A 19,172-nucleotide genomic window follows, 5' to 3' on the forward strand; every position below is an offset into this window, starting at 1 on the left:
ATTGGCGCGTAGAATCCTTCCATCATTAGTTGTAAGAATTGTACTCTTACAAATGTTGTTTTGTGTACATTTCCATGATTTTTTGTTTTTGCTTGTTGTATTGACGCAAAACGAAAAGCCTTTATATATTGCGGTCTCCTTTCCTCTGACACTTTTTACCAGGGTCACTGTAAACAATACAAAAATACTGTTAAAAAGTAACACCAGAAATAAAATTTAATTTTTGACCAAACTGTTCGAGGAAATATTGAAATAACGTTTTGAAACTCATGTACCGTACCGTACCTTCCTAAAAATATAATTGACTGAATCTCATAAGATTGATCTCGGGGTAGAGAAAGATCAAAGTGGAGATGTCGGGACTACCATGATACATTTTGAAAAGAGTGGCGGGAGTGTGCACTGGATAGGACCAAATGGCTGAAAAGAATTATCGGTACCTCATCCTCAGCTAAATAGGAATATCGATGCTCATTTCTTTTTAATTTACAGTTTAATAAATATCCCATCTCGTATGACAAAGTTAGGGGCTGCGTGGTTATGATAGAGTTTGGCACGAATTGTGCTTTTACAAATATTGTTTTAAGTGCACCGTTACGATATGGTGTTTCTGTGAACTGTACTGATGCCGAATGAAAAGCCTTCAATTGCCCTGCTGCTCCCTTTCTCTGACATTTTTTACAAAAGTCACTGTAAACAATAAAAAGTTTGATGTTGAAATTGGACGCCGCCCTAACTTCAATCGGGAATTCTGCAATGGATGTTGCTAAATACCTGCATGGAAGCCGATCAGTACTGGTTAATTGCAATTAACGTTCGGCCAACACTGCCTATAATACCTAGTATTAAGCGGGACGTGCGTTGTGACGATCACGTGGACACAGTGAGTGCAGTGTGCTTGGCTTAGGTCGATACAGCCGCCCTACCAGACTTTCACATGACAACTCCGGCTGCGGACTGCCCCGCGCCCCCCCGCCCCGGCCCTGTCAGCGCGCGCGCAACGAGCGACGAGGCGGGCGGCGCGCGCAGTACACGGAGTGCAGCCGCCGCGAGTACTCGAGCTTGAAGAAGTATCCCCAACGGGCCCGAAACATGTCACTAATAGCGACTAAAAATTCAAGTGAGTGTAACCATTGTGGTCTAAATATTTTAAAATATGTCAGACGAAAGTTTGATTTCGATCATATATTGATAGTTAAAAGTCCATAGCATTCATTTAGTTCGCTTTATTATCTTGCACAAGAACAACAATGCGTAATCAGTATCATGTAATGTTGAATAAATATAAAAAAAAAAACATTATCCGGTGTACTTTTATTTGCTTAACATAGGTACCATAATCCAAAAATTTAAGGCCAATTTTGTCGGTGAAGTGACGCGTACGGCAGATAACTTAATAACCTGCAGAAATCTTTATTATATACCGTTGGATTTAAACCAAAGTTATCATGCCAAATATCGGCTTCTTAACTTCATCAGAAATGTTAAAAATATTGCGTCACGCACGCGACACTTTTCTAGAATGCCCCTTTGGGTATTGATTCATTAAAGACAAAAAAATTAGAAACCGCTTCAAAGTTTAATATAAGTCCCGTTAAGAATATAAAAATTAGGGGCCGAGTGATTATGATCGAGATTGGCACGAACAATTTGCCCGTCATTAGTGGCCAGAAAATGGCTTCTACAAATGTTATTCTGCGTGCACCACCACGATATTGTGTTGCGACGTACTGTTCTAGCGTAGAATGAGAAGCCTTGTACTATCGCTTTCTGTTTCCCTCTAGCGTTTTTTACCAGGGTCACTGAAAAGAAAAATACACCATTACTTTCGAATACTTGCGCAAATTTTGCTTAAATTACATATACAAGCAATAAGATACATTAATAGATAAGAGCTAGAAACGTATACATACCAACGATTAGTTACTCATTCAAATCCTAATGAATGTCTACGATAAATAATTTTAAATCCAATACTGTTATTACATGACAAATGTTCATTAGTTCTAAAAACCATTATAAATGAAAAAAAAAACGTTCTTATTTAAATACTCTTTATTGAACTCTCCAGAAAACGGAAGACGAATAATTTTCTTATGACTCAATTGAATATAGATAACGCACAAAACACTTAAAAATAAAGAAATAGGGTTATTTAGAATACAGCAACGGAGAGTGAAACATAGTGTATTTTTCCTGTTGTTACAAAACAGTACCATGATTTTTTAATTCTGTACCACATACCGTGACAATCATTATTAATTTAAGTACTACGTAAAAATAACAGAACATATTAATAATACAATCCATAAAAACTACGTATTTTTTCTTTATTTAAAGATTCAAAACGGACATAAAATAACGTATTTATATATAAACTAACTTATTTCTAAAATAAAACTAAATTGAAACTAATACGAAATAAAAGTAAACTACATCTAAATAATTGGGCCGTTTTGGCATGGTGCCAAGGATGCTGGCAGGATCTCCCCGCTGTTTTGCTATACTTTGTACATTATCTTCTCTTCATTCACTTGTAAGTGTTTTTTATCGTGTGTATTATTCCTCTTATTTATTTTTTATGATGTTTATGAAAATTTGATATCAAAGTTTGATATAAACACCATCTCGAATGACAAATTTCGGGGCCGCATGGTCGTGTTTAATAGTGGCGCGTACAATCTCTCCATATTTAGTAGCGACAAAGTGACTTTTACATTTTTTACCGGTTGTACATTGCCAAGTTATTGTGCTCTTGTTTATTACTCTGGCGTAGAATGAAAAGCCTCTAATTATTGCTAGGTCCTTTCCTTTAACGTTTTTTACCAGATGCACTGCAAACAAACATAAGGAACTTTAAATATACCTGCAATCATAGATGAACGAATTTAAACTGTTGTGAGACATACTAACATTAAATAATTTCACGTTTACACGGTAACAAGTGAGTCTAAACCGTGAAATTATTTAATCATAGATGAAGGCGAGTCCTGAAAAGTATTTTAAATTTGAGTACCTAAAAACAAACAAAAATAGTCCAAAACAAATCCTGGAGGATAATTCGAATCAAATAACAGGCTAATCTGGTTATATATCCACTCGAGCAGGTGATGGGAGTATGTAGTGAAACACCTTAAGTGTGATAGTATAAGATCGTATATTCTCTAAATGCCTGCCTATATATACACGCTAGGTTGTGCTGACACAAGCAATATGCGTTTATGTCGTTGTAATCCAGTGTGTTACTGCTAAACACTGAAAGTGGTTAATTGCCATATTACACGAAAGTACACTTTGACATTAAAGTTATCTAAATGGTGTCATTTAGTTATCATTCGCGCGTGCATTGTCCTTAGGTACAGTAAGCTGCGAAATTGCATGGAGAAATTATGAATGAATGCATTGATAAAGTTTAGCCGCCATGCACTTTTGCGGCTGATGGTACATGTATTGGCGCGAGCGAGACGACGGGCGAATATAATTATATGTACTGGGTGACTGCTATAGATACTGGCCACTACATAGTAATCGGCCACTCCTAATAAATCAGGAAGAAACTAGCTAGCCAATTGTAACCTTATGGTTAAGAGTGACCATTTACCATGGCGTGGCCAATAACTATAGCATTCACCCTATAACATCTTTTTGATATCAAAATGTAAGTCTGAATTGTTCTCCTGGTGAATGATAACGCTATTGGATACAACTACTACTATTCTCAATATTGTTTAATCTCAGAATGGTTGTTAAGTAAAACAATCTATAAATAAATATGTAATAAACATGATTCCAGAACCTTCCGGCCCCACCGGCCATCAGTTCTGCGAGCAATATGCCCCGCCCACTGCCACTTAAAATTTGCAATTCTGCGAAATATGTCGGTGACCCTAGTTCTACTGCGGGGCCGGAAGGTTCTGAATTCGGTGGATGCGAGCGGCACAGGATCGGTCGGAGTGGCGAGCCTTGGGGGAGGCCTATGTCCAGCAGTGGACGTCTATCGGCTGACATGATGATGATGATGAAACCTGATTACCTATAACTTACTTTTTTCAGTTCATCACTTATCGTTAATTAAATTAAAACCTCAAAAGTTTTAAGCCCCAAATATATTTATAGCAATATTCTGTCTGTACCGAAAAATTATATACAAAAAATCCGCCATTTCTTGCGCCGGCATCTTCTCGGGCTGTGGTGGTGCAGGGTAGTTCATAAGTGGAATGTAATGCCTAAATTAAAGAACAAAGACGTCTTCTTATACTTTCATTTATATTTTGTACTTGAGAATTAGATTTTGATTAATTTAGAGTTTTATTAAAACACCTTCCTGAATAACAAACGTAGGAGGCGCATGTTTATGTCTCAAACAGGTGCGCAGAATCCGACCATCCTTAGTAGCGAGAAAGTGGCTTCTACATACTTTACTATTAGTACACTGCCAAGATATTGTGCGCTTATTCACTTTGTTGTAGCAGAATGTATAGCCATTAATTATCGCCGTCGCTTTTCCTCTTCTATTCTTTACGATGGTCACTGCAAAATAATACACAAATTATAAAGGTTACCATACTCTAGGTACGAGTACATGTATAGTTACGGAGTTATTAGACTTTCCTATTACCTTCAACAGTACAGCAGGTAGCCAATTGCAAAGCCTTTTCTCAGTATAGGTGACCTGGTGACTGGTGATAAACTCATTTGGGTGCCTTCTGGACCTAAACGAATGTGGAGTTTCCTTAGCTTCTTACTCGTATGGTCTTATGTCGGCTGTACACACTCGTCGAAACCCTCTCGCCGAGAGTCTCGGCACCGCTCCGATCCAATCCGAGACGAGACAAGGAAGAGCGAGACGAGAAGGGAGCAGCATGTACACACTCGTTCTCGGCTTGTCTCGGGGTCTCTCGACGAGTGTGTACAGCCCGAATTACATAAATTACTATTGGGTAATAAAAAAAATCCATACAAGGTTGATCTTTATTTCAACTTACACTTCAGTTGAATTGAGTGCCATACACCCATGCAGTATTAAGGATGGGGTGGGAGGAGGTTACTCAAACTGCCGAGGACCGGAGTCAGTGGAAGAGTATGATTCTAGCCCTACCACTACAGAGGGTAACAGGATGAAAAGAAAATTCTACTTCATATTTTAATATAAATTCCATCACGAATGATAAAATTAGCAGCCGTATGATTATGATCGAGACTAGCGCGTAAAATCTGGCCATCTTGTGTGGCAAGAAAATGGCTTTTACATATTGAATGCTTAGTACATTGCCAAGATATTGTGTTCCTGTTTCTTCTACTGCAGCAGAACGTAAAGCCGTCAACTATTGCTGTCTCTTTTCCTCTCGTATTTTTAACTATAAGTACTGAAAATAATACACAAGTAACCTTAGTTAAACTATGCTATTATGCATTAATTGAACCAAAATTAATAATCGATGCATGATAAATTAAGAACAGCGGCCGTAGCACGGTCGCATTTTTATCACTAGTCACCATCAATGTCACGTTCTAACAAGTGCTAAAGTGACAGGCATAGTGACAGGTGATAAATGGAACCATGCTGCCACCGCAGGTCGAGACAACGCTAGGATGATGAAAATAAATAAACTAAAAACAAGATATCATTATTCTCCTTTTTAAGAAGTTATAAATAACATACAATTTTAACTTACTACCCCATTTTATGATGATAGAAAATGGCAATGTCAAAAACCTAGAGCGACCATTGGCTTGTAGCGCAACACTGGCGGTAAAACAGTGTTAGAATAACACACGTTGTTATCATGCTTTAAATGGTAATTTATAAAACTCTTTATGAAATAGTGCTTATTCATATTTAGTTTTATACAACAAGAACGAATGCTTGTACCTAACCTCTTATGAAACAATTTTTTTAATATAAACTCTATTTCGAACAACATAATACATACAGATTATGATCCAAATAGGCGTTTAAAATCTATCCATCTTTAGTGGACAGAAAATGGCTTTTTTCCACTCGTCGACTGCAATTGTTGAATTAAGATTTCGTATACCAAACTATATTTGCGTACTTTTCATGTATGGGCTCCCAACTCAACTATAATATTCATTTCGATAACTATAAATTTCATAGTTTTATTTCATGAGTAACTGTCGCAGTAACCGAAGACAATATTAACTATAAAAAAAATTGACCAATCATGTGCCGCCGCGCTCCCATAGAAAAGACTAAACGGGCAGCAATAGTCGCGCGTTGATGTCTTTTGTACTACATTTTTGTAATACCAATTTTCATTAATTATTTAAGTTTTATAGTAAAAAAAGTAATTTTAGATGACTCGTAGAAAAAGTATTGTATACAATAGTGATATAATCAAGCTTTTCCATTTCGTACCTCACTTAGGCAACTCAGCAAGCATTATATTACGATTGTATAAAATACTATTACATGTCTTGTGGTTGGTGCATTTCCACGGTATAGTTTTCGCACTGATAGTGTTGCAGCATAATGAGAATCCGGTGACAGCTGCAGTACGCTTTCCTCTAGCACTTTTGGCCCAGGGCCCAGATCACTGAAAACAAACGAAAAAAATTTAATAACTCAAAATATATCAATAATAAAGAAAACTTAAACATGTATGTTTAAGTTCAGCCAGGGCAATTGCAACTGTCTTGTTTTCCTTGGAACAAAATTTAATATTTAAACCCGTTTAAATATAATCGAATGAGAAAAAGTTGTAGCCGGTTTAGATTTTGATATGACAAAATCAGGGGTCGAATGATCATAGTCGAGATATCCGCGTAGAATCAGCCCATTCTTAGAGAAAGTGACTTCTACAAAGTATTCGTGTGCATCTCCATGATATTGTGTTCCTATTTTATTTGTTGAAGCTAAATGAGAAGCCGTTTCAATACTATCGCTTTCTCTGTTACTCTTACACCTTTTGTGAAAATTACTGCAATATATATTGCAACGGTTACCTTCTCGTATAATGCTTTGGTACATAGGGTAAGCTGGTCTACGAGTAAGACCACGCAGAGTACGCGCGTACTCTCACACTTCCAGTCATAAAAGATACGGCAAAACTAGGCTACGCGCATCGTGTTTCTTTTATTAACAATTTTGTCCATGACACCCTTATTGCACTATTATATTTATAGCTACGAGTGAATTTTCCTCTATTAATATCCAGAATAATATTTGTTAATAGTAAAACAGTAACTATAAATGAACGCCATTAACCAAGTTTCAAGTAAACTCCATTCTTGATTATAAAATTAGGTGCTTCATGGTTATGGTTGAAAATGCCGCGTATCATCTGGCCCTCCTTCGTAGCCAAAAAGCGACTCCTACATTTTCTAAAGCTGCCTTTCTGAGTACATTTCCAAGATATAGTTTTCTTGCTAACGGAGTTATAGCAGAATGAAAATCCGTTGACGATAGCGGTTTCCTTTCCTCGAGTGTTTTTGGCTATGATCACTGCAAAAAACGCGTCAAAATATACACTTACATTTTTTTTTTACTATTTTTTATTATTTCAGTTAGAGTATGATTCTCTCAAAAATTTCAAATAGAACAAGGCAAATATAAATTGAAATAAAAATCTTATTAAATTTTAGTACATACCTGTTTATTTAAGTTTATTTGATAAAAAAAAAGTTACACGACAAACTAAAAGAAATATCAAAATATCTTGGAATGTACAATGTCCCCCATTTCATCTCGTCTATCAAAATTAGGAGCTACATGGTCCAGATTGGCGCCGAGAGGTTTTCAATCTACACTATCAAGAAAACCGCTCCTACATTTTTCGCCTTGATTACATTCCCTGTATTTCTACATTACAAACTAAATTTTATATTTTAATATAGAATCCATTTTGAATAACAAAATTGGGTGCTGCATGATTATGATCAATAGCAGCGCGTAGTACTTGGCCATCTTTAGTAGCGAGGAAATGGCTTCTGCATAATCTGTGCTTAGTACACTGCCAAGATATAGTGTTTTTTCTTACTTTTTTTGCGCAGAACGTAAAGCCTTTAAATATAGCTGTCTCCTTTCCTCTAAAATTTCTTGCCAGATACACTGCGAAGAGATAAAGATAAATGTAAGAGAAGGTTGCAACCTTTGTACCTGCATGCATTTGTACCTTTATACCTATTTGCGTAACACGATAAGTCAAATTCTTAGTACGGCAGAAAATAATTTTGTCACGGGGTTGGAAGACCAAATGGCAGCCGCTTTCTTAAAAACTACCTAGTTTCCAGGTTGTAGTTAAACGGCATCCTAGCTATGTCGGCAGTGCAGCAGTATTTAATTTTGTTAAAAAATAGGTGTTGTAATAAAACAAAGGATCAAATAGTAAATTTTTCATGTTTATAAAGTATATACAGTATAACAATGTAACAATCCAAAAGTCTCAACAATTATGGGCTACAAACAAACTGCAAAGCAGTCCCAGTTTTGTGAGCTGAGATTTCTTACGCCATTTACAGCGAGATGCAAAAGTGCATACCCACTATGAACAAATTCCATTCATAAAGCGGGTATCCACATTTGCAGCTGCGTATACAACTGTACGGTCAGCATTAATATTAGCGTATGAAACAATGCACTAAGGGCTAGTTGCACCAACCATACTTAACAGACTGATCAACATCACTCAACCGAGTACTATGAAAATTCCTATACAATACAATTTAGCGAACGCTTTAACGGTGACAGACGGTTTGGTGCAACCGACCCTTAAAGTATCTTTAACCTTCGATTATCATTCCCAGTAGAGTATACTCAACATGGTAAATACGTTTTGTGCATATTCGGTAAACTCGGTAGTTTTACCGAAACAATTTTTTTGAGATTTACAGTAGCGGCAAAAAATCTAACATTTTCAGGGTTCCGTATCGAAAGGGTAAAAACGGGACCCTATTACTAAGACTCCGTCCGTTACTAACTGTCTGTCTGTCTGTCTGTCCGTCTGTCACCATGCAGGCTGTATCTCATTAACCGTGATAGCTAGACAGTTGAAATTTTCACAGATGATGAATTTCTGTTGCCGCTATAACAACAAATACTCAAAACAGAATAATATAAATATTTAAATGGGGCTCCCATACAACAAACGTGATTTTTTTGCTGTTTTTTTCCGTAATGGTACGGAACCCTTCGTGCGCGAGTCCGACTCGCACTTGGCCGGTTTTTTTATACCACAACGGTGGCAAACAAGCATACGGCCCGCTTGATAGTAAGCAGTCACCGTATGGACGCCTATCATATTTGCCAAGACGAGCAAAGCGAATCGCAATTCCTATTTTCTTGCAGGCATTCATTCGAAAATCCGTGAAATTAGACTTTATATCATGTAAACTGTTACTTTTAGATAAAGCTTATTACAGCATAGATGAATTCGCAAGTATACGGTAGGATCATTGACCCAAAGCCGGTACCTAATGCAGCATAGATGAATTCGCAAGTATACGGTAGGATCATTGACCCAAAGCCGGTACCTAATGACAATAGCAACAATGTTATTATTATCTATCTCCTTCTGTAGTCGCTCCCTCATAACTGAGGATCGTGATTATAAGTAGATCTGAATGTTATTATTATAAACTGTATATTAAAATGTAAATAGTAATTAAGTAATGAAATGACGTGTAATTGTATATGTTTCTTTTACCAATAAAGTACTGTATCACTGTATCACTGTAAACAATGATTGTATCATCATCACGATCTTTATCTATCTATAGTCATCCTTTACTTTACGATATACCCACCGGGCTACCGCGAAAACTCGGGCAAACTAATTATTTTTAAAATGTACCCTAGTTTGGTCCAATTGCCTTTTTCATACGCCCCTATTTGTAAATTTCATCGAAATCGCTTGAGCCATTTTTGAGAAATTACCAAAATAAATATGCAAATGTATTTGAAAAAATATGATAGATTATTTTCCGCTACAGCCGGGCTAGCACATGATTGGCGCAACTGGCGCAAGAGTATCTCGCCGCGACATAGACTACCCGTCCCCCTTTAATTATACACTTAGTAAAAGACGGGTAGTCTATCTCGCGGCGAGATACTGTCGCGCCAATCATGTGCTCGGCCTACTGTATACGTTGAGATTGCCCTTTAGGTTTGTAAATTCCGTCTAGTATGACGAACTTCGGAGCGATATGGTTATGCACGAAATTGCCTCTTATAATGACCCGTTCTTCCTTCGTGGCTAGGAAGTTGCTAGCACAGCCTAAACCCGACTGTCTGCATTTCCACGATATGGTTTTTTGCCTCACAGTGCTGTAGCGGTACGGGAAACCATTCACGATCATCATATCATTTCCTCGCGCCGTTTTCGCCCAGATCACTGCGAAAAATAATCACAATCAAAGTCTAGTTAGGTACCTACTGATAATTCTGGCAGTTCAAAATACCTACCGTAAAATCAGGTAACTATAGTCCTATAATACAACTATGGTCCAGTTTTTAACGTTGGTTATCAAGGAACGTTTTTGATTTGTACTCGTTACATTTATTTTGTTGCTTAATACGAAAGCTTTTTCTATATAAGATACTCATTATAATTTGAAAAATATTTATAAATACATATTATACTGGAACTTGAACTTGCACCATAGTTGTAAGTTGTGGACTAAAGTTACCTGATTTTACGGTACTATACAGTAGGTAGGGTAAACTCGCATTATTTGGTGACACGCCTAATTCGGTGATACAAGTTTTGAAGCATGACAACGAGGAAAGCTAGTGAATTAGGGACTTTTAAATGGGCCTCACGGCAAAGCCGCCGAAGCCGTGAAGTTTTCCTGGGTGTCATGCTTCAAAACTTGTACATACCTATTACCGAATTAGGCGTGTCACCAAATACAGCGAGTTTAGTACACAGCTATGGGCCACAAGTTCAATACGTAAATAAACTTAAATTGTAGTGTACTTTTTAATTTGTCTGTATTTTCTTCCATTTTTATAAAAATATCCCATAGAAAAACGACATTCGAATAATAGCTACAGCTCATACCTTATTTTGGACTACAGTGTGGTGGTTTAACGGCCACTAAAACTTTTTTATTGACAGATTGGCGGCAAAAAGCAGTGAAATTTATCTAATGTATTTAAATAAACGTAAATTAATTAATATAGCTATTTATTTATAACAACATAGCCAGGGCATAAGTAAAGCCTAGAATAAGTACAAAGATTGGTATAAATTAAAATAAAATAAAATTAAATATCTTTATTTAACATAAAAGGTAATTAACAAAGGCACATGGCAGTGAACCCCGCACTAGGCATGGCCTGCATCGCGGGGGTCACGGTCATCACGAGTTACCAATATAATATATACCTATATTATGTATATTAGTAAAAGCATATTAATTACATGAAGGGAAGAGGAGTATGAACTTGTATGTGTGTAAGCTTGTTGTGAGGAGGGAGGAAATGTGTGAAAGTGTAACCTAAAAGTGTACGGTAATGTAAAAATTTGTTTGGGTTTAAGTTGTGTTCGAGCGATTTGAAAATGTGAATTGAAAAGCTTGAAAAGAAATGAAGAAGTTATCATATGGAAACGTAGTGTTAGGATTCTCTTGGGAAGGTTTCAGAGTTTATTCTGATTCCATTCTCATAGTTCCAATATTAGTAGTATACAACACATAGGCCATAGAAATAAGCGTTACATGAGGATGGCTCTACAGCAAAGATAGATATCTCCGTAATAGATGGATACAGTCTAAGGAAAAAACGTGCCTCGAAAATCAAGAAAATTTGATTCTCGTTCAGAGGGCGCTACTAGTTTTGGCCTACAGTCTTATAGATGGCGTTGACGGTTTCGTTTGTTATTTAACAATTTTAACGCATATCAGTGAAAGAACATGGGTCAAAATCATAAAAATAATTAATGCAAATAAAAAAAATCATTTATCTATATTTAAATACATTTTATCGTATTTTTATAAATTTTCATTTTTAGTTTTAAAGTGTGTCGACAGATGGCAGTGAATTTACTGGGGTTACAAAATTTACTATGACAGTACCGCTCTAGTATAAGTTACTCTATGTCTACAGTGAGCTGCGAAATCGCATGAAGAAATTATGGATGAATCCATTTATAAAGTCGCCATGCACTTTTTCAGCTGATGGTACATACACCACGACTTATACATTTGTTATAAATGTCTAAATCATATGAATATGCAGATTATCTTTAGATACGACTATATAACTTATGGGCACTATCGTAAATCTTCGAAACTTTGTGGTAAACACCATTACGTATGAAAAAATTTAGAGCCTCGTGGTTATGTTCTAAATTTGCACGAAGAATCTTGCGGTCCTGGGTGGTGAGATGGCTTCTACAGTTTTTGTGTGTATGTGTACACCGCCACGACACTACTTTGAGGCTTATGTTCTCGCCAGTTTTGTAAAATTTGTAGCCGTTAACCACAACCAACTCTTTGCCTTTTGTATCTTTTGCCCATATCACTGGAAGAGTACCAAAGTTTAACAACAGTCGACACACTTGTTGTGAGTTTAACAAATAAGTCCAGGTAGCAGTGGCAGTGTGTCAAAAAGATTCTTAGGGAATCCAGAGTTAATCTGGATTTCCTATTATATTCTTCATAAGCTGTAGTAAAAGAACTTAACCACCCAACCCGCTGTAAGGTTAACGTTCTTCTTCATGAAGGAAATTCTACATTGACGATCATTCAGTATCACGAATTAAGCTCGTCACAGACGGAGCGATACTATATATCGGCCGATATCGGCAGACACCGACAGATATTTGCGAGTATCGCTAAGCACCACATACGCAACGATACCAAAATAATCGAATTTATACCAAAATATATATCGCTTTCTGTCCAGCACCTACATTGTGAGACGAAATATACGAGATATCGGCAAATACCAAAATATATATTACAGCTTCGTGTGTGGGTTCTGTAAAATAGTACGTAAAAGATATCGGCAGATGCCGTATCTGTCGGTATCTGCCGATATGTTATCGCTCCGTCGATTGCCTTTATACAAAACGGAGCTTAAGGAGTTGTTTTTTTAATTTAATTTAATTCCACGAGAACTGTATACCAATTACACTTGCTAATAAACAATTACATATAATCTTAACCATATCATTATATTTTACTTCAACAATTAGAGTCCTTAATTGACTTGAATAAATTGATACATAACAATTGTTTACAGCTTGATAAACATCCCGTTTCGAATACAATATCTTTTAGGATCATGGCTGTGCTGCATCTCCATACGCACAATTTGATTTTGGCTATTACATGTCACTCGGGCTTTACACTTGGCCGATCCCATGGTGCAGCGCCAGTAAGAGTTGGTGAGGCCGGCGTGGTCTAAACAGAAACTGTAACCGTTCACTATTAACACGTCCTTGCCTTTTGAGTTCCTTGCCCATATCACTGTGGAGGAAAGCTTTTATGTTCACTTGGCCTGTGGTTTCAAAATACTTTTATTGTAAACTGAAAAAGATATCATACACTAAAGAAAAAGTGACCAAGGCCGCCGGTGGTTAAGCTTACGCGGCTAACGTCCTTACCACTAGACCACCCGGCCACGGCGGTACCCGTCCCAAATTCTACGGTGTATGCTATCTTTGAAAGGCTAGGCGCCTTTGACCAACTCTAAAGCGAGGTTTAGACTAGCAAGAACTTACATGCAATTTACGTTACATTGCTGACTACTAAGGTAAACTGCATTCAAAATGTTTATCAGATACCGCAATGTAATGAAAATTGCATGCAATTTCTTGCAAGTCTAAACCTCGCTTAAGGGCGAGCAGTACGTGCTTGCACCTTTACGAATCATTTACTGGATTATGGTATAGCGAGAGAGATGATGCTGCCATCCCCCACCTCCCGCCTCGGCCACCGGTGGACTTGGTCACTTTTTCTTTAGTGTATGATATCTATCTCAGTTTATAATTTATACATAGTAGTGAGACTATTTAAAAAACAAATCAAAATATTTTATTAAATAATTTGATTTGTTTCCATTGTTTATTGTAAGTACATAATATAATATTGATCCCCAACCCAAATCGTTGATGTAGCTCGGAAGGCAGCCAAACTAAAATGGGACTGGGCCGGTAACGTCTCGCAAATGCCGAACGAGTCGTGGGGCAAAATCACTACGGAATGGGAGGCCGAAATCTCGCATCGGGGATCTGGCAGACCCCGCCTGGGGGGTGAACTGGACTCCTTGAAAGAGTGGCCAGACACAGCACTGGATAGAGATCAGTGGAGAACTTGGAGGGAGCTTTTGCCCAGCAGTACACGAGAGGCGCCAAATAATAATATTGATGGATTTTATAAAATATCTTGTCTTATGTTAAAGACATTCTTAGTTTCAAGTTAAAAAAAATCTCTTTCGGTATGAAAATCCGGTAAATGCATCGTTTATTAAAAAAACATATTCGTTCGGATTCCTGCAAACAATATAAGTGCAGTTCTGTAATCGAAAAGTCATAATAACTTTGTCTAGTGTCTAGTCTAGCCTTTTAACCCAAAACCTTTTAATAATATAACTTGCAAAATGTAACAATAGTATACCTGATGTACAAATTACTAAAGTGCGCTATGACTGCTATGAGCTATTACTAACTAACTACAATTTAATTTTTTTACATTAATTTTGATGCAAAGTAATTTTCTGATTAAATAGTTAAGTAAAATCCGTTACTTCTTATGCGCCAAACGGTTACGATCCAAATTGGCACAAACAATTGTTTGGTGCTGTGTGGCGATAAAATGGTTCTGGCACTTATTGGAAATTTGCGAAGGTTCTATAATGAAAGCCAAAGGTTGATATTGGGCTGTAGCGCCTGCAGCCGTGTGCGTCAGTTGACGTCTTTGGCGTTCAGTTAAACTCTGATATAAACTCCATTCCGTATAATGAACTTATGAGCGGCATGGTTATGGTTCAGGATGGCGCGAATAATCTGGCGGTCTGGGGTGGCCAAGAATCTGCTCTTGCACTTCTGGTAGGTATTCGTGCACCTCCAGGACACACTCGTTCGTCGTATACCGTCGCTGTAGAAGGAATAGCCGTTCACTACCACCATCTCATTGCCTTTAATGTTTTTCGTCCATATTACTGAAAATAAACAAGAAAAAGTGAGTGTTCACGTTTAGCTACTTATGATACGTGGAATGATGAATATGGAATGATTCCACTTGCCATTTTCTTTATATATTATAAAAGTAAAACACTACACAAGCGAAAGAGATTAGAAGACGCGTATAAATGGAACATATGTAAGAAATAAATAATCCCATAAATATTCATGGATGTTATTCGAATTCATGTTTTCGGTTTAAGACTTTCTTTGTTTTAATTTAAAAAAAAAACCCTTTCGAAATGGAAATCCGAATGCCTCGTTTATTTTTACAAAAAAACGTAGTCAGTCGACAAGTAGAAAAAGAGTATTTGTATTGTATTGTAAAGGGTTAAACTCTGAAATAAACGCCATTATTTATAATGAACTTATGAGCGGCATGATTATGGGTTAAATTGGCGCGAATAATCTTGCGGTCTGGAGTAGCCACGAAGCGGCTCCTGCACTTCTGGTAGGTGTTCGTACACCTCCAATACACATTCGACCGCCGTGTGCCGTTGCCATTGTTGCAGAAGGAATACCCGTTCACTACCGCCATCTCATTGCCTTTAGTGTTTTTCGTCCATATTACTGAAAATAGGGGGGAGTATTACTGCAATGTTCTGTCGCCAGAGTGCAGCACTAGCACCCATCGTAAACCATAGAGTAACTGTGCCTTAAACTGTTTTTTGACATCTGAGATAATAAAATAAGACATGAATGCATCAAGGGCCAAGGCGGTTTGTTTACAAAGGGCCTACCGGGAAACGCGAAAATCGAAATTCAGCTATCTGCCTCTTTATAGCTCGAATAAGCAAGTGATAGAGAGGTTAGATAACAAAATTTAGAATAGAATAGAATAGAATAGAATGATTTAGAGTGATTAAGATAAGATCGATCCGATGACATTACATATATGAAGTTTGTATGAAAATGAAATAATAACCTATGGAGAAATGTGTAACAACATCTTTATTCAATTACTAGCTGTGCCCGCGGCTCCGCCCGCGTGGAATTCGGTCTGTGTCAGTAAGCGGCTAATTCACCCCTAATTTCTCTCCCTCTCCCCTGGAGGCGGAACTTGAAGTAAAGTTGACAGATGGATAAGCTAGAGGACTGTAGTCGAGATAAAATATTTTACAATTAGGTACCGCTAAATAAAACTACACTCCAAAATCAACAGGTTTTTCGCCCTTTTTCAAAATTAAATTGGTTTAGCGGTTTAAGCGTGAAGAGGAATTAAAAAAATGTAATTTTTTTTTCATATTTTTTGGGTTTTTACTTCGAAATGGTATCATTTTGATATCATAAATGAATACGGCATCCCTGATTTATACGAAAACGATACCAAACTAAACTTGGCCTGGTAGCTTAAATGATATAGATATCAAGATAAAGTTGAGACCCCCCCCCCCCCCCTCTACATATTTACATCACAAATCTTGGTGGCTCCAATTCTTAAATCCATCCTTGGGTCCTTAGGACCAATCCTGCCAAAGGAAATCTTTTGTTCACGCAACGCCGTATTTTAGGACCCGCACCTTCGACTAAATCGAGTGTAGTGACTTTTAGGTCCCCTGGCCGGAGATTTTCTCGACAGATTAGTAAAGTTTGCATCAAAATCCGTTCAGCCGTTTTCACGTGATGCGCGGTCAAATAAACAGACAAACAGATAAACAGACAAACAGACAAAAATTCTAAAAACTCTTAGAACGTTTTCTGTTATCGATTCTATGTATCCCCAGCCACTTTTTTTTTCGAATATCTTCCATGTACAGACTTTCGACCCTCTTCCGCTTTATTATACGTAATAGATAATAGATTTATTTAGGAAATGCTAAACCCGAACCGAAGACCATTAGCTTCCTGAACTGGATTACTGCCAATACCCGCTAGGCTAAACGGGTTGTCAATTTTAAATGTGCTGGGTAGTTTGGTCTTCAAGGCCACAGTCACACAACGGGCTCTCTTTCCATCCCCATTTGTGTCGCATATAATTGCACCTGCCATGACCTGTTCGGATTCTGTTGAGGCGGCCCCAATATTTCCTCTGCAGCAAGAAGCCCTTCGGCTTCTGAGTATGGTATTGGGTACTTTTGTGGTGACCAGTCGTCGTTGTGTCTTTTCATAGATTCAAGTTTCGCACTCAAAAAATGTTCGACCTACATACAAACTTTCAACCCCTTTTGTACCACCTTAAGGGATGAATTTTCAAAAGCGCTGAAAGCAGTTTTCTTGCTTTTTAATATAATACCTTTTTGGAGTTTCAAGTACCTAGCTTAAAATAAAATTTGCACCCCAAGACAAACTTTCATCCCCTCTTCAACCCCATGAGGGGTTAAATTTCCAAAAACGTTAAAGTTACTTTATTTGTAATCGTCTATTATGCCTTTCTAAGAAGTTTCAAAGCATTTGTAATGGATTCAAAATTTTAACTCCCTTTTAACCCCGTTAGGGGATGAATTTTTAAAAACGCTGAAATCACTTTTCCTGTATTATAATTGTTGTTTCAAGTAACGCACTCGAAAAAAAAATTGATCTCCATACAAACTTTCAACCTTTTTTTCACCACCTTAGGGGATGAATTTTCAAAAACGCTGAAATCAGTTTTCTTGTATTCCAATATATTATCTTTATACGAAGTTTCAAATCGCTAGCTTAAAATAAATCTTGAACCCCATACAACATTTTATCCCCTTTTTAACCCCGTTAGGGGTGAAATTTCTCAAATTTTTTATAGCCTATAACCTGGCCGGGGATTTTCTCGACAGATTAGTAAAGTTTGCATCAAAATCCGTTATGCCGTTTTCACGTGATGCGCGGTCAAATAAACAGACAAACAGATAAACAGACAAACAGATAAACAGACAAACAGACAAAAATTCTAAAAACTGTTGGAACGTGTTCTGTTATCGATTCTAAGTATCCCTAGCCAATTTTTTTTTTTTTTCAAATATCTTCCAAGTACAGACTTTCGACCCTCTTCCGCTTTATTATATGTATAGAAGATTAAAGGTTATAAATAAATGAAACATTTCAAACTTCAACGTTCATAACTGGTTAAAACAATAATAATGTAAAAATTACAATGACAAATATTCTCATGTTGACTTGTTTTTCATTCCGTCAGTACAAAAATTTGTTTCTGCAATTAAGAGCAAATGAACAAATAATATAATATAACTGCTACTATTAGGGCAAATAATATAATTGATTTTAATAGTTTACTATTGTAAAATTAAGTTAAATTAATGCATGTCACGTTTGTGGTTTTAAATTCGCATTGTTTAGTTCTTTAGCACTAGATCTAGAGATAGTTTAATTGAATTGTACAAACAAGTCTTGTCTGAGCAACCATAATTATCTAATTTCAGTAGTGGAAACTGTTTTGGCTTATGTATGTATTTAAGTGTAATTATCTATATGTGTCATCTTTCGGTGTTTGTTTCCCATTATCAATAAATAAAAAATATATATATTCTTAATTAGTAATTTCAGAATTTACAATAAAATTAATATAAACATTGAAAGAAATAATAATACATTAATGTGACACGATGATCTGATCAGAGCAGATAGATAACGATCGGTAAATACTCTGTATAATTTACCATGCCCAATTGTCCATCACCTTTTACCTACTTATACATATATTTAAGCTACCTATATAAAAGATTATACATATTTTTAATTAACCAGTATAATTAATTACTTATACTTGGTAGGTACTGTAAATCCGCGGACTAGACGCAAGCGGCGCGGCGCATTCATACGTTTGGTCGAGCGAAATGTATGAATGACCTAGCTTTGCCGCTGGCCATGCCGTGTGCCGCTTTCGTCCAGTCTGCAGCCTTACGGTGAATTTTTTTTACAAATACTTAAGCTATTACCTGAGAAATAGCTATTTACGCTAAGCATCATAGCTTTAAGAACATTCCATCTCTGATACAGTATTGAGAAGGCGGATGGCTATGTTCCAAATTAATAATCTCTAACTGATTTTGAAAATCCGTCGTCACTCTTGCTTTACACTTGGTTGTGCCC

At 36.9% G+C, this 19,172-nt stretch overlaps 1 protein-coding gene across 18 annotated transcripts in view; it reads right to left on the reverse strand.

Moving 5' to 3' along the window:
• LOC134755337 (protein tramtrack, beta isoform) overlaps window positions 1-19,172 on the reverse strand; it is a 598,730-nt gene that overhangs the window by 296,983 nt on the left and 282,575 nt on the right. The window contains exon 5 of one of the 18 annotated variants that reach the window (XM_063691836.1): window positions 12,201-12,484. The exons of the other annotated variants lie outside the window; for them this stretch is intronic. Coding sequence (XP_063547906.1) covers window positions 12,207-12,484 — 278 coding nt within the window. The 3' untranslated portion in view covers window positions 12,201-12,206. Of the gene's footprint in view, window positions 1-12,200; window positions 12,485-19,172 lie in introns of those variants that run through there. 18 annotated transcript variants of the gene reach the window in all.

This window comes from Cydia strobilella, chromosome 2 (genome assembly GCF_947568885.1).
Source record: "Cydia strobilella chromosome 2, ilCydStro3.1, whole genome shotgun sequence".
NCBI classification, from domain to species: Eukaryota; Metazoa; Arthropoda; class Insecta; order Lepidoptera; family Tortricidae; genus Cydia; species Cydia strobilella.